The 14,585-nt window shown below is 37.9% G+C and overlaps 1 protein-coding gene across 1 annotated transcript; it reads left to right on the forward strand.

Moving 5' to 3' along the window:
* Positions 1–2,763: 2,763 nt before the first annotated feature.
* LOC136202636 (zinc finger CCCH domain-containing protein 20) lies at positions 2,764–4,433 on the forward strand. The gene has a single exon (XM_065993380.1). It carries the CDS (start codon positions 2,826–2,828, stop codon positions 3,972–3,974), a length of 1,149 nt encoding a protein of 382 aa, XP_065849452.1. The 5' UTR covers positions 2,764–2,825; the 3' UTR covers positions 3,975–4,433.
* The last annotated feature ends 10,152 nt before the right edge of the window (positions 4,434–14,585 follow it).

A 14,585-nucleotide genomic window follows, 5' to 3' on the forward strand; every position in this document is an offset into this window, starting at 1 on the left:
GTATCTACCACCATGAACGTGGGAATCTCCAATGTCCCAACCAATGTTAACACTTATGGAACCCATCAGAGGTGGAGAGAGACTGGAGGTTTGAAGAGGTCCATGGTTGTTCGATCCATTTACTAGGCAACGACTTCCACAAACAGTGCAACTTCCAGCCATAGAAACTATAGCTCGATCACAACCAGTGTTGGAGATGGTCGGAGACAGGGTGGATATATGTTCCATAGGAGAGGTTAATGCAGAGTTAACTAATGAAGATATGGGTAGACGGGTGCAAGAGACACTATTGAGATACGGTACCAGGCTAATAAGCCAGTTCCATCCAAGAAGGACTCACCATTCTCCTAGCGGATCCTGAGATATTAGAAAGACATGAGGTTCAATCCCTATAATTTGCCTCATTACAATGGGGAAGGAGATTCAGAAGCCCATATATGGCAATATAAAGAGCTTATGGATGTTTGTGATACCGATGTGGGGAACATATGTCAAGTCTTCTCAATGACTCTACTTGGACCCGCTTTTTACTGGTTTCAATGACTGGCGTCTGGGTCCATTGAAGGATGAGAACAATTACACGAAGAATTTTGTGCGAAGTTTGTTGGGTACATACCACCAATAATTGCTTATCGAAAATTGTATGACCTTGTGCAAGGCAAGGACCAGCCATTGAGGGAATACATTGATAAATTCAATAAACTATACATACAGATCACACGGTTTGACCTTAATACTGCAATAGAATCAGTGATTCGTAACACAACTTATGAAAGGTTAAAGGAGGATTTAGTGACGGATCGCCCAGAAACTTATATGGAGCTAATTGACATGTTTAAAAAATAATTCATGGATTTAAATGGTGTCAAGAGAGAACGAAAGGCAATGTTGGAACGTTGAAGGGCTGAAACCAAGGCGAATGGGGCCACTCGAGACTCATCCCAAAGGCTTAAAAGGAAAATTGGACGTCACTTGGATAGGTCCCTACTAGATCTCGAAGAAAATTGAACCCGCAACATTCAAAAGAAACCTCGAACATGAAATACCCACAATTTGCAAACATCCGCGAGTATTGTGTACTTTTTTTCATTGATCATATTTTTATCCCAATAGGTTCATGACAAGGTTTTAACGAGGCCCAATATGCAGATACTATTCATTTAAAGTCAATGCATGTACTTTTATTCCAACATTAATACAAGTGTAGTTTTTATTCCAAGTTTAATTTAAGTTTTAAGATTGATTCGAGATTCATATATATTTCGAAACAAAAAATAAATATTTCTCACCATTTTTTAGGAGATACCATATAAAGCCTAGAGTGACGAATGAAAATGCTTAGAATGACGAACGGAAAGTGAACTATTTTGCAAAAACAAAGTAATGATACTTTGAAAAAACATTTGCTTAAACATACAAGATATATGCCAAAAGTAACAAATGTGGATATAGGGTTGGCCATATATCTATATATTATCGATTAAATACTTAAAACATACAAACAAGATAAGAAAATACTTATATTAAGTATTAAAGCAAAAAAGCTAAGCCTATACTTGGTCCAAAAAGTACTAAAATATATATAAAGCTATTACAAGAATTTTGCAAAATCAAAACTTTGCTACTCAACAGGAGGAGATTCGTGTTGAGTAGGATACTTAGAGAAACGGGAAAGCTTGATGACGTGTCCTGTTCCTATTGGCATGGGGAAATGTGTTTAATAAAAGAGCATTAAATGCAAAGCATGCGTAGAAGTTGAACAGTCTTAAAAGACTTTTCGACTTTTAAAAGGAGCTTCTAATAATATCCAGATTCACAAATGATGTCATCAAACATCAGTAATGAGCAAATATACATAAAAGCAGGAACTTGAAGAAATTGTTATTCCTCCTAAAAAATGAATAATGACAATTAATTGGAGTAATAACAAATAGTTATTCCTTTTAAATTATTGTTCCTTCTAGAAAGAGTAATAGTGACAACTAATTAGAATAATAAATGACGACTAATTAAGACAAGCACGTTATATAAAAGAGTATATAGATCCTATTAGAACATCTTTAAAAGTAAGTTAACATTCTTATGAATACTTTTCGATACATATTAATCTCAATTTCTATCACTGACTTTATCATTGGAGGTATATAGCCGAACCCAACAACGTCTCATCAAACGAAAGAAGTGCTGTTATTTTATATATACATGTATATATATAGCAATACTTTCTATTTAGATATTATTAGAATTACTAATTTTGTAAAAAAATAAATACAAAAAGAGTAAATTACTAATCTTATTTTGTTAAAACGTATAATTACATAAAACAATTAGTAAATATTTATAGAGAAGAAACATCTTTTTAAATAAAATGTATGATTTAATTATAATGATTTAAAGATATAGATATAATTAGCAAAAAGAAGGGGAAAGCTTTATTAATAATTGTTTTGCATCTTTATCTATGCGTATATCAGCTCCACCGCCTTTGGAAATCTATGAGCTTAGATTTAATAAAAATTTCCGTAGCCATGATCAGTAGACAGGGCAGTACTCTATATTTCATTAACCATATGCCACGTTGAAAGGAACACGAATCTAGATCCACGTGTAATCCTAACAATGCGTTGGTGATAGAATTATGACACACAACGCTGTAACTCTCAAATTTTCCAATACTTTAACCGCACTGGTAATATAAATAACCTAACCATGGTTAGAATAACCCAACCATGGTTTAAATTCTTCTCCTGAAAATGTAGTTTATATAGCGAAGTGAACTATGCCGGTGATTCTGCATACAAAAATCCTGAAATCATACCTTAAAGATGATGCTCGGAGAACGACACCGTTCTGGTCCGACTTTGCCGTGGGCCATTGTGGATGATACAAATCCTGATCCTTATCCTTCTTCGCCGCTAAGTTCGCGTTCCCCGTCCTCCGACTACAGTCCGTACTATCTCCAGGAAGCTCTTGCTGCTTTGCAGCGGTATCTGCCGTCGAATGACGTGGATTTGGACTCCGATTCGGAGTTAACCGGTCTTGAACCGGACTCTGCTGTGGACGCTTTCTCTTGCGATCATTTCCGGATGTACGAGTTCAAGGTGAGACGCTGCGCACGTGGCCGGTCACATGACTGGACGGAGTGTCCGTACGCTCATCCTGGAGAGAAGGCGAGGAGAAGAGACCCGAGGAAGTTTCATTATTCCGGTACTGCTTGTCCGGATTTTCGCAAGGGGAATTGCAGGAAAGGCGACGGGTGTGAGTTCGCTCACGGAGTTTTTGAGTGTTGGCTCCATCCAGCGCGTTACCGTACTCAGCCGTGCAAGGATGGTACGAACTGTAGGAGGAGAGTATGCTTCTTTGCTCACACGGCGGAGCAACTTAGGGTTCTGCCTCAGCAAAGCCCTAGGAGCGTTAACTCTGTGGAATCTTATGACGGATCGCCTCTGAGACAGGCCTTTGAAGTTTCATGCGGTAAGCCTCTCCCGTTTTTATCTAGTCCTGTTTCGATTTCACCTCCGGTGACTCCTCCTGCGGAGTCTCCTCCTATGTCACCGATGACTCAAACCCTAAGCCGATCCCTCGGGTCAAGCACGATCAACGAAATGGTAGCTTCTCTGAGAAACTTGCAACTAAACAAGGTGAAGTCGTTGCCTCCTTCCTGGAACGTGCAGGTTAGTGGATCCGGATCTGCAACCGGACTCGGATCTCCACGAGCCTCCATGCTCCGATCCGGATTCTCCAGCCTTCCAACAACACCAACTGCACCCGCCCGTTCTGGATACGTGTGGGATAACATCTGCGAAGAGGAGCCTGCAATGGAGAGGGTGGAGTCAGGTAGGGGCCTACGTGCAAAAATGTTCGAGAAACTGAGCAAGGAGAATTCACTGGGTCGGGTAGACCCGGATCCGGCTGCACAGTCTTCAGGTGGACCTGATGTCGGGTGGGTTTCGGAGCTAGTGAAATGGGCGTGAAGATAATTACTACTATTATATGATTAAAATAACAATTTCTTTTGCGGTTAATCTTTTTTTGTTCCCTTCTCCTTTGTGAATACCTGTTTGGACCGGAGAAAGGGAAAGAAAGAAGTGAAGTAAGATTTTGGGGGAAACTGAAGGTGAATGTACATAGGAAGGAATTACTAATATTTATTTTTGGTTGGAAGTAGTAATGAAATTTGTGGGGTGAAGAGTTAAGAATCTCTTCATTTTGGGAATTCCGTTTCCGATGGCGATTATTGGCCCCCCGGCGGCCGATGCAGCAGTAGGTAAGAGAAGATGGATGGATGGATGTATTAAATTTTTTTCCCCTTTTCTTTGTTTAACGGTTGATTTATGTTTAAATTGCCATTAAAATTATGATGATTATTGTAAAAAAAAAAAAGACTTATGTAATTTTCTGATGAAAATCGAATGTATAAATTTGATTCCAAATCGGTTGCTGATAGAAGTCAATAAATGTCTGTGATTAAAGGGACAGGGGGAAAGGGATTAGGTTAAATATGGAAGTTGCAGAAGATAGAAGGAAATCTTTCTTTTTCTGATTATGGTCATTCTTCATGAATGACTAATTGCTTTCTTTCGCTATCTTGTTAACATCAACTTGTTTTATTATTATTGCAATTACTATTTATTAAATAGTTAGTTGCTGCTTTTAATATCATCATTATCCATCCAAACATTTAAATGGTGTTATATTATTCCTGGTTTTTGAGTGTTTTTGGATAATAATTTGGCAAAAAGCATCGGATTTTGGCTTTTTTTTTTTTTTTTAAGTACATCTTGAGCTTGATCTTTGAGGTTTTTTTTATTTTAATTACATATTGTTCAAAAGTTCAAAAATCTTTGAAGTTTTTTTTTTTTAAGTGATGCCTCAACTTAATGTTAGGATAATCCTTTTAATTGATATAAAATGTTCAGATACATCCTCTTAATTTGAAAATGTAAAATGTTCCCAAAAAATTTCTTATGTTCAGATACATCTCTTAATTTGAAAATGTAATGTTCCCAAAAAAAAATTTTAAAAAATGTAAGATGTTCCCAAAAATTTATGTTCAGATACATCCTCTTAATATGTAAATGTAAAATGTTCCCAAAAATGTTGGGATAATCCTCTTAATTTGCTTTAAATGGTAGCCCTCTTAATTTGCTGAATTGGCGTGGAATATGTATTTTGAACTCACTATATTTCTCTTAATTTGCTTTAAATGGTAGCCCTCTTAATTTGCTGAATTGGCGTGGAATATGTATTTTGAACTCTCGATGGTTTAATATCTTAATTTGCTTTGCTTAAAATGTTCTGACGTGAATTCCAATATGTATCTTGAATACTGCACTATATATATATATATATATATATATATATATATATTTTCTTTCTTTTTTGTAATTGAGGATTTAATAATATGTTAAGTAAATTGAGGAGCTATGAGAATATGTTAGCAAATTGAGGAGGATATTTTAATTGAAATTTTTGAAAATTCAGTGGAACATTTTGGAAATTTAGAAGGGCTCTAGGTTGGAGAGAACTCTCCGAATCTTTCGGTCAATCAATTTGTAATTCAATTTTGTTTGTAATTCAATTTCTAATGAAGGGGTTTATTTCTTTTAAGTCTTTAGTATTTCATCAATTTGTTTAGTATTTCGTCAATTTGTTTTGTTCTGGATTGAGTTCAATTTTGTTTATAAATTATAATTCAATTTCTACCGAGCAAGCCTTCCCCTATCAAGACTCGAACCCATAACCTTTTGGTCATACGATAACAACGTTTGTCTGTAATTCGTTCTGGAAGGTCTTTTTGTCCTTAAATTTCATCTTATAAAGGACATAGGTTAATCTGGAGTTTTAAGCGTTCGGTGTTCATAGGAGTTTTACTTTAAGGATCCTACTTTAAGCAGACATTCGCTATGAAGATCAGAGGTTCATTTTTTTTTAATCTCTAATGGATTAAGATGAATTGTTAATTTTTTTTTAAGTCCGTACTGACTACTGGTTCAGAAGGGGGTAGGGGTAGGATTATGTATCAGGGTTTTTAGGGTTTTTACTTGAGGAAACATTTGCTTCCTTTTACGAAGGTGAAATGTTCATTTTTTTTTTTTTATATATATATCTAATGGATTAAGATGAATTGTTGGATTAAGATAAAATGAATCGCTAAGTCCGTACAGACTACTGGTCCAGAAGGGGAAGGGGAAGGGGTGGGATGATGTAGTAGGGGTGTTGTATCAAGCTTCTAATAATTATTTAAGTCAGTTTTCATTATTCTGATAATTATTAAAGTCAGATTTTATTACTTTATTTTAGACAGAGAGATGGAATGAGTTATATTTTGGGTAAATTACACTCATGGTCATTATTTATTTATTATTTTTTTTGAATAAAGCAGAAGAGAAGGCAAACCACAGGAATCCCAACTAGGTTGGCACCCCCAGGATAACGCACACCCAGAAATTATATAAAAGAAGAATTAAGAAATGTATACAAATAACAGAACAAAACAAAAATAAAAAACAAATGTAAAATTAACGGAAACGATATAAAGTCCTGCCAATAGCGTTATCCCGAAGAAGAAGAGAGCAAAAATCGGGGAAAGAATCCCACCAATTCTGACCCGAACTCAGACGGCCAAAGCTCGCAAGAGCATCAGCGACCTGGTTACCCTCCCTAAAGATATGGAAAACAACAACCTCCATTTGATTCAAAAACTGCAAACAAATCCTCCAGTCCGATTGCATAGTCCAGGGGACCACAACGGGACGAAAGCGAAAAATATAAACCACATACCAGGAATCGCACTCCATCCAAATCTTCCGCCGTCCCCGATGATAAGCCGCAGAAACAGCAAAAAACATCGCCTGAAGTTCGGCCATATGCACTAAACCGCAATCAAGCGGGAAAGCAAACGAACCAAGCGACCGACCAAGACGATCCCTAAAAATACCACCACAACCAGCAACACCAGAAACCACCGACGCATCAGTATTAATTTTGATCCAGTCCTCTGGAGGAGGCTGCCAACAAACCGCAATTACCCGAGGAGCCCGATGAAGTCTAGGAGCCAAACCAAGAGTGTCCAGTATTTGACGTTCCACGTAAGAATTCCAAACTATCCCAAAATTGAAAGAGTCCGCGCCCCTCAAACAAGCCCATAATAAACGTAAAGAAAAATGAATATCCGGCTTAACCTCCTAAAAAATGCAAGCATTTCGAGCCAACCAAATGACCCAAACTGAATTAACAAAAGCACTATTCCAAAGCACCCTAATTTGAGGACTAAAACGATGAGATACTACAAGTTTTAGGAAATCCATGAGAGACAAAGAGACGTCTAACCGGAGACCAAACAAACCCGAAACACTGTGCCAAATCTGAGCCGCAAATGGACAATGAACAAGCAGATGGTCAAGAGATTCCTGATCACACAGGCAAAGCGGACAACGTGATACAATTGGAATACCACGAGCCCGTAATGCAGCATGCGTAGGGAGAAAACCTCTGAAAGCCCGCCAACAAACCATGGAGTGCGAAGGAGGAATATAAGGCCTCCAAATAGCAGAGAAAACCGGATCCGTGAACAGAGGAGGACGGAGCCACTGATAAAACAAACGAACAGTAAAAATTCCATTACTAGCAGGCCGCCAATAACAAACATCAGAATCATCACCGCTAATCCTATAATTAAGAACACGTTGCAACTGCAAATCCGGAAGATCAGGAAGGTTAGTCCATATTCCATTGTGACAAAAATCTGAAATCTTATCCGTAAGGGAATGTTGAACCAAAAGAGGAATGCCAATTTGCTCCGCAATAGGCGGAAGTAACCACTCAGAAGTCCAAAAAAATAGATCAGAACTATTCCCAGGCAACCAAAAAGAGTGCTTCCTCAAAAGCCTATAAGAAGCATGGATAGATAACCAAATAGTTGACCGAGAAACCCGAGGCCTAAGCAAACCAGACTTTCCCAAAAAACGAGACCTCAACAAAGAGTAGCAAAGAGAATGAGATGAAATTAAGCCCCAAGCTAACTTACCAGATAATGCAATATTCAACGTTGCCAAATGCTTCAGACCAAGACCCCCCTCCTTTAACGACTTAAAGCAAGAATTCCAAGGCACCGAAACCAGTTTCCTCTCAAGGGTCGAACCAGTCCAAATAAAATTCCTCATGCAGCGACTAACCCGGCTTAATAAGCTAACAGGCCACTTGTACACAATTAGAGAATGAACCAATGCACCTGTGATGACTGAATTCACCAGAGCCAATCTCCCCGCCATAGAGAGAGTCCGCCCCGCCCAACGAGAAAAGGAGCTAACTATTTTATCCGCAATAGGGGCAAGAAATTTGGAGCGTGGAGCACCTTGAAAAAGCGGGACTCCAAGATAATTGAAAGGAAGAACGCCAATTTTAACACCGATCATTCCCGCCATACGTAACCGACGTCTGCCAGTAACCGAATCACCAAAGAAAACCTCCGACTTTTCCCAACTAACCTCTTGTCCTGAAAGCAACCCGTATGTTGTGAAAATGTTATTGAGAGATGAAACATTACCCAAGCTAGCACGACAAAAAATTAGAATATCATCCGCATACAAAAGATGAGAAGGCATCCCAACAGAACCAGAATAACACATTGGAGAAATCAGATCAGCAGCGACTTGTGCCGTTATGTATCTACTCAAAAAATCTTCCGCCAAGCCGAATAAAATTGGAGACAGCGGATCCCCCTGACGAACCCCCCTAAAACAAGGAAATAGCCATGACAACCTGAAGCAGACATAATCGAAATACGCGCAGAGGAAAGAATGTTCAAAATCCAATTCCGAAATTGCAACGAGAAACCAAAAGCACTCAGCACTTCCAACATGACTGTTAACGATCTCAAAATGAACATTTTCAAGAATTAAAATTGTTCTTCAGAATGATATTTTTCGTGAAATCACATTTTATATTCTTCAAAATCACATTTTTTTGGAGTTCTCTATTTCTAAAAATTTACTATCTCCTAATCAAACAATAATAATAAAAAAAAGGGCGGCCCGATCGCACTACGCGTCCCCTAAATGATTTCAAAACGAAAATTTTCAAGAATTAAAGTTCCTTAGAATATCATTAACTCTTAACTCTTCGAATTTTTTATGTTGAGGCCATCAACGGTCATTTTGAAGCGTTGAGTAGTCTCCGGTATTAAAAAGTGTAAAGTTCAGTGGTCATATCGTTAAAAATTGAAATTCAGTGGGTATAATATTAAAATGGGTAAATTTTAATGGTCATGAGTGTAATTTACCTGTTATATTTTAGTTAACTAATTTTTACAAGTAGACATTTAATGTGATTAAAAAAAAAATGAATTTTTAAAATGAAAGATTAGGACAATGAAACAAAACAAGCATATATTGATTAAGTGGAAACAATATTCCTTATAAGTGGAAACAATATTTCCCAATTAAATAGAAACACTTAATCTATACTTTAAAACTAATTAAAATTTTAAAGCTTTTAAAATTATTAATTAGGTCCCTAACCTATATTGAAATCAACAACTTAATCCCTCCTCAAATTAAAATCTTCTAACTTTGAGTTTCTGGTCAATCTCTCTGTATTTTTTTTTTTGAAACACTGTATTTTTTTTTAATCCTAATAAATTTCACAACAGTTAATAAATATTCCTTATAAATTTCACAATAAAAAGATGAAATACGGCTCTCTTCCTCATTCTACATTGAAAAGTTATCTTTTGGATTGGATTTGTAACACAATATACTAGTTAGGCTTTGGGCTTTAGGCTCACACATCTTATACTCTCTCTCTTCAAATTCCAAGATTTAGTTGTATTTCTTATTCATTTATCTATGGTAATATTTTGCTCAACAGTGAAATAATTATTTGGTAGTGTCCAGAGACATGCAATATAAGCGAACCTCGTTAAATTTTTTGTGTTCTCTTCCTTTATTTTGTGCTTTAGCTTTCAAATTGTCGGTTGTTTCAGCAAATCGTTGTATTTCAGCATTGGTTAAAAACCGACTATGCTCGATGCGCTACAGTTAGATTGTAGTCGCACATCAGAAAGGTTTTCTCTAGTTACCATTGACTATTCAGTAAATTCAAAGCTAGTTAAACCTGAAGCGTCGCTCAAGGAAGTTTGTGCTTCATGTATAGCTACGAACTGAGACAGAAAGAGAGTAGCAGTGGTGCAACAGAAGCACTAGTCTTGCGAGGCTGTTTCCAGAAGAAAAGTAAAGGAAAATCAAAATTTAGAGTTGGCAAAGATGAATGTGTTTTTTGCAGAAAAAAAATGCACTGGAAGAAAGAATGTCCCTAGGGAAAAAGAAAATCTAGCAAATGAAATGTTTTTGCAGTTTCGATTTCGAATCTGAGTATGATGAGAATTTAGAATTGGCCCTAGTAGCACATTTGGATTTGGAACTAGTGTGAAGGTTGTGTTTTACATGGAGACTTGGAAGAGGAAAACTATATGACCCAGACAGAAGTGTACAAGTTTACTGGTAATGAAAATCTAGTGTGCAAGTTGGAAAAAATCGTTCTATAGGTTGAAATAATCACCATGGCAGTGGTACACACAATTTGAAACAATCACTGTTTATATTTGTAGAAGCTACAAAATGGACCCTTAATCTATCTTTTCTTTTATGTTGATGATATGTTAATCGCTTTAAAGAATAAATGGGAGATTGAGACCTTGAAGGCTTAAGAGTTCAAAATGAAGGATTTAGTTGAGGCCAAAAAGATTTTTTTTTATGAAGGCAATTAGAGATAGAAAATTTGAAAGATTTTGTTTGACTCATAAAGAATATCTGAGAGAAGTACTAAAGTATTTTGGCATGGATGAAAATGCAAAATCAGTTAATACTCCACTAGCTCTTCATTTCAAACTTGAAGTAACACTATCTCTAAAAAGTGATATAGAACGAGAATATAGGCAAGTGTTCCATATGCGAATACAATTGGTAGGTTGATGTATATGATGGTGTGCATACGAAACTTGACATTTCATAAGAAGTTAGAGTGGTGAGTAGGTATATGCATCATCTTGGTAAAGGGTTATGAACTGGGTTCTACGATATATCCACCATATTGTCAATGTTGGTTTGATGTTTGAATAAGATGAGGAAGTTGACAAATACAGAGTTGGATACTGTGATTCTGACTATGCTAGTGATTTACATAACTCACGATCAACTACTAGTTATAAAGGTTGTTAAGGAGGCAATTTGGTTTGGGGGATTGTTGAAAGATTTGGGAGTTGATCAGAAGCATGTCAAAGTGCATTGTCACAGTAAAAGTGTTATTTATTAGCAAAGAACCAAGTGTATCATGCAAAGATGAATCATATTGAAATCTATTATCATTTTATAATGGAAATACTTAAAGACGGTCAAGTACATCTTCAGAATATTCCAACCATAGACAATCCCATTGATATGGTAACAAAGATAGTAACATGAATCATGTTTTAAAATTGTTTTGACTTTATTAATATTCTCAAAACTTGAGGTTGCATTTGGAGACACTATTGAGTATAAAAAATGATAGGAAATAAAATTGTTTGGGATTTTGAACATCATCAAAGTGGAGAATAAAGAAATATGGTTGCCTGCTTTGATTCCACATTGGAAGCCAAAAAGTGAAGAAGATGAGAAGGGGTAGTCTATTAGCTTTTTTCCAAATCCCACATTGGACATTTATGATTTTGGATTAGGTTTATAACATAATATATTGGGATTTGGGTTCGGGTTAAGGCATCCCACAACTTGCCTACTATAGTTCTTAGGCTTACTTCTCTTTCTTCTTAATTTCTGTGGTGTAATATTTTCTCGTTAGTGAAATATTTATTTGTATTATCTAGAGACGTATGGAATATTGGTCGAACCTCGTTAAATTTTGGTGTTTTCTAACATACCATAATAAGAACAAAAAAGGTGTAAAATAAAGGGCCAATGACTGACTACTTTAATCTGATGCATAAGTTAGTAGAGTTTGAGAAGGATAAGATGATAAGCAATAGAATTCTAGGGTTTAATGCTGAAATATCTTACCTTCGCAATCATCTTGTTCTATTTATAAGATACTGAGGGATAATTTGAAGAGAAGTTGGTTTATGTGCTAAAGTTGATGCCACATACATGCGTGCAAACATAGATTGAAGTATATCCTCTAGTTGGGCCACCAAGATTTGGCATTACCAATTGTATCCCGTATATCTCGAGATGATAATTCTGATGAATTGATGCGCCTTTCTTATTGGTCCACGTGTCAAAGGCGGTTATCTCCCACCATTGTCTTTGATCTGGACATATTGATTGGTCCATGTGGCATGTGCCTTTATTTTCCTATTATCTAATGTCCTCTCCTTTTTTCGAATTTTCAAAGTTCTTTAAGTCTTCGGTCTAAGACCGTCTAGCTAATGATTTAGAGAGCCAAAGGATTCTCAATGTTTTAGAGTTCAGTACAGGCTGAAGAGGGAATTGACTGGTGAACTAAGTGTTATTTTGTCTTTTGACTGGATATAACTGGAACGTCCAATGAGTGGTTTTCACTTATCCTCGTGAGTAGTTAGGGGAGTAGAAAGTAAGATAGAATGAGGTTAATTGGCATATCACATGGCCCACTATAGTGCTTTTTAAAAATCAAATTCTCCCCCGCTAGAAGATAGCCACATGTTAGAAGGCGTGTTGCCTAATTGAAAAGAAAAGAAATACAAAGAGTTTTAGGCATTTGATAGAGGTTTCTAGAGTGACACATCTATAATTATGCCCATTGAAGCCATCATTTCGATTGCCTATGGTCAAAAAGCTATCAAAGGGGAGGATATCCATTCTTATTTTTCTTATGCGCTCTTTTTTGCTTGATTTCTTGTCCAAAATCTCTTTTTTTGCCATGACATGAGTGCTAATGTAAATATTCATCATGTTATATTAGCAAGGAAAAGAGCACAAAAAGTTTTCGGATTACAGCAATCGTTGGAATTTTCACCATAACTACTGAACAAGAACTTCTCTTACAACAAGAATTAAGGGCATCTACAATAGCTTATACCCACACAACCACTCAATAAACATGCTACATCATTTTTGTGAATAAACTATATTCCATCATACTACCTCTTTCCAATGATTAAACACTACAACCACACAATCATACGAGACTTACTATCAAATCATATTTTATTATTATTATTATTTAAAAATATATATTTTACATACTTTATAAAACTATATTTAATATGTAAAAATAATAGTATTGTTATAAAAAAATTGCATTCTCTCTCTCTCTCTCTCTCTCTCTCGGCTAGGGTTTATGGTGAAGCGAGGTAGGGATAGATCTAAGGATAGGGTGGCTGTGGACGGTGAGGGGTTGGCGGCGGCTGGGTTTTGGTCAGATCAGGAGAGGGATATCGGCAGGGAAGGGGGCGGCGGCCTGGATGGATGGGGCGCAAGGTGTGAGGAGGGGCTGGAAGGTGGAGGGCGCGCGCATGGAGTGGATCTAGGTGGGGCGCTCGGCGGATCGGCAGCAGGGGAGGTTAGGGGCGTCGGGAGGGGGATCGTGGGAGATGATAGGGCGGTGCCGCGGGAGGTGCCTTTGCGGCTGGGAGCGGATCTGCAGGATCCACGGGCGGCAGTGGTGATGGATGCCGAGGGCAAGGCGCCCCCGATCTCGGGGGGAGATGCTGGGCGGGGGGTGCCTGGCATGGGGCTGTGCGCCGATAGTGCCGGGCACTGCCCGGGTTCTGCCGGCTCCTCTATCGGATGATGGGCTGGGGCTTTCGGCGCAGTGCCTAGCGCGGGCTGTAGGATTCTGGGCAGCGATGGGCAGGCTGGGGCAGCGGCAGGGGCGCAGGCTGTCTTGAGGCAGGATCTTTCTAATAAAACGGCTATGGTTAGTGTTGAGGGTGGAGTTCAAGGTCAGGGAAACGCGGTTTCCCCCAGACCTAGGGTTCATATGAATGAGATTGGTAAAAACTCTTGGAAGGATACGGTTATGGGGGTGGTTGAGGAAGAGCCGGGTTTGGAGGAAGTTTTAATGGTGGGAGAATCTGATGATATGTTCTCGGATTCTGATGAGGAGGAGAGTGGCTAGGATGATCCTCTCTGTCCGGTTATTAGACTTTCCGCTGCAGAGAAGCGTGAGCTCAGAGAGAAGTGGAAGGTGTCTTTAATTGTTACTGTCCTGGGTAAGAGAATTAGCTTTAACTATTTTTCCCAAAGGATACAAGCTCAGTGGGCAAGGAAAGGTAAAGTCAGTATTACTGACCTGGAAAATGACTACTATGCCATTAAATTTACCAAGGTTGAGGATTATAATTCGGTAATCAAGGGAGGCCCGTATATCATCTCCAACCATGTTTTGGCCTTACGGCCTTGGGTTCCTAATTTTAATCCTCACGACTGTTCGGTTAACAGGATTTTGACTTGGTGAGGTTCCCGGGCCTTCCCATTGAGTACTACAGTGAAAACTTTCTCAGTAAAATAGGAGGTCTGGTTGGGAAGGTCCACCACGTGGACAAAACTACAATTGGGGCCATTAGGGGCAAGTTTGCTAGGGTTTGTATAGATGTGGATCTGGCTAAA

This window comes from Euphorbia lathyris, chromosome 8 (genome assembly GCF_963576675.1).
Source record: "Euphorbia lathyris chromosome 8, ddEupLath1.1, whole genome shotgun sequence".
NCBI lineage: Eukaryota > Viridiplantae > Streptophyta > Magnoliopsida > Malpighiales > Euphorbiaceae > Euphorbia > Euphorbia lathyris.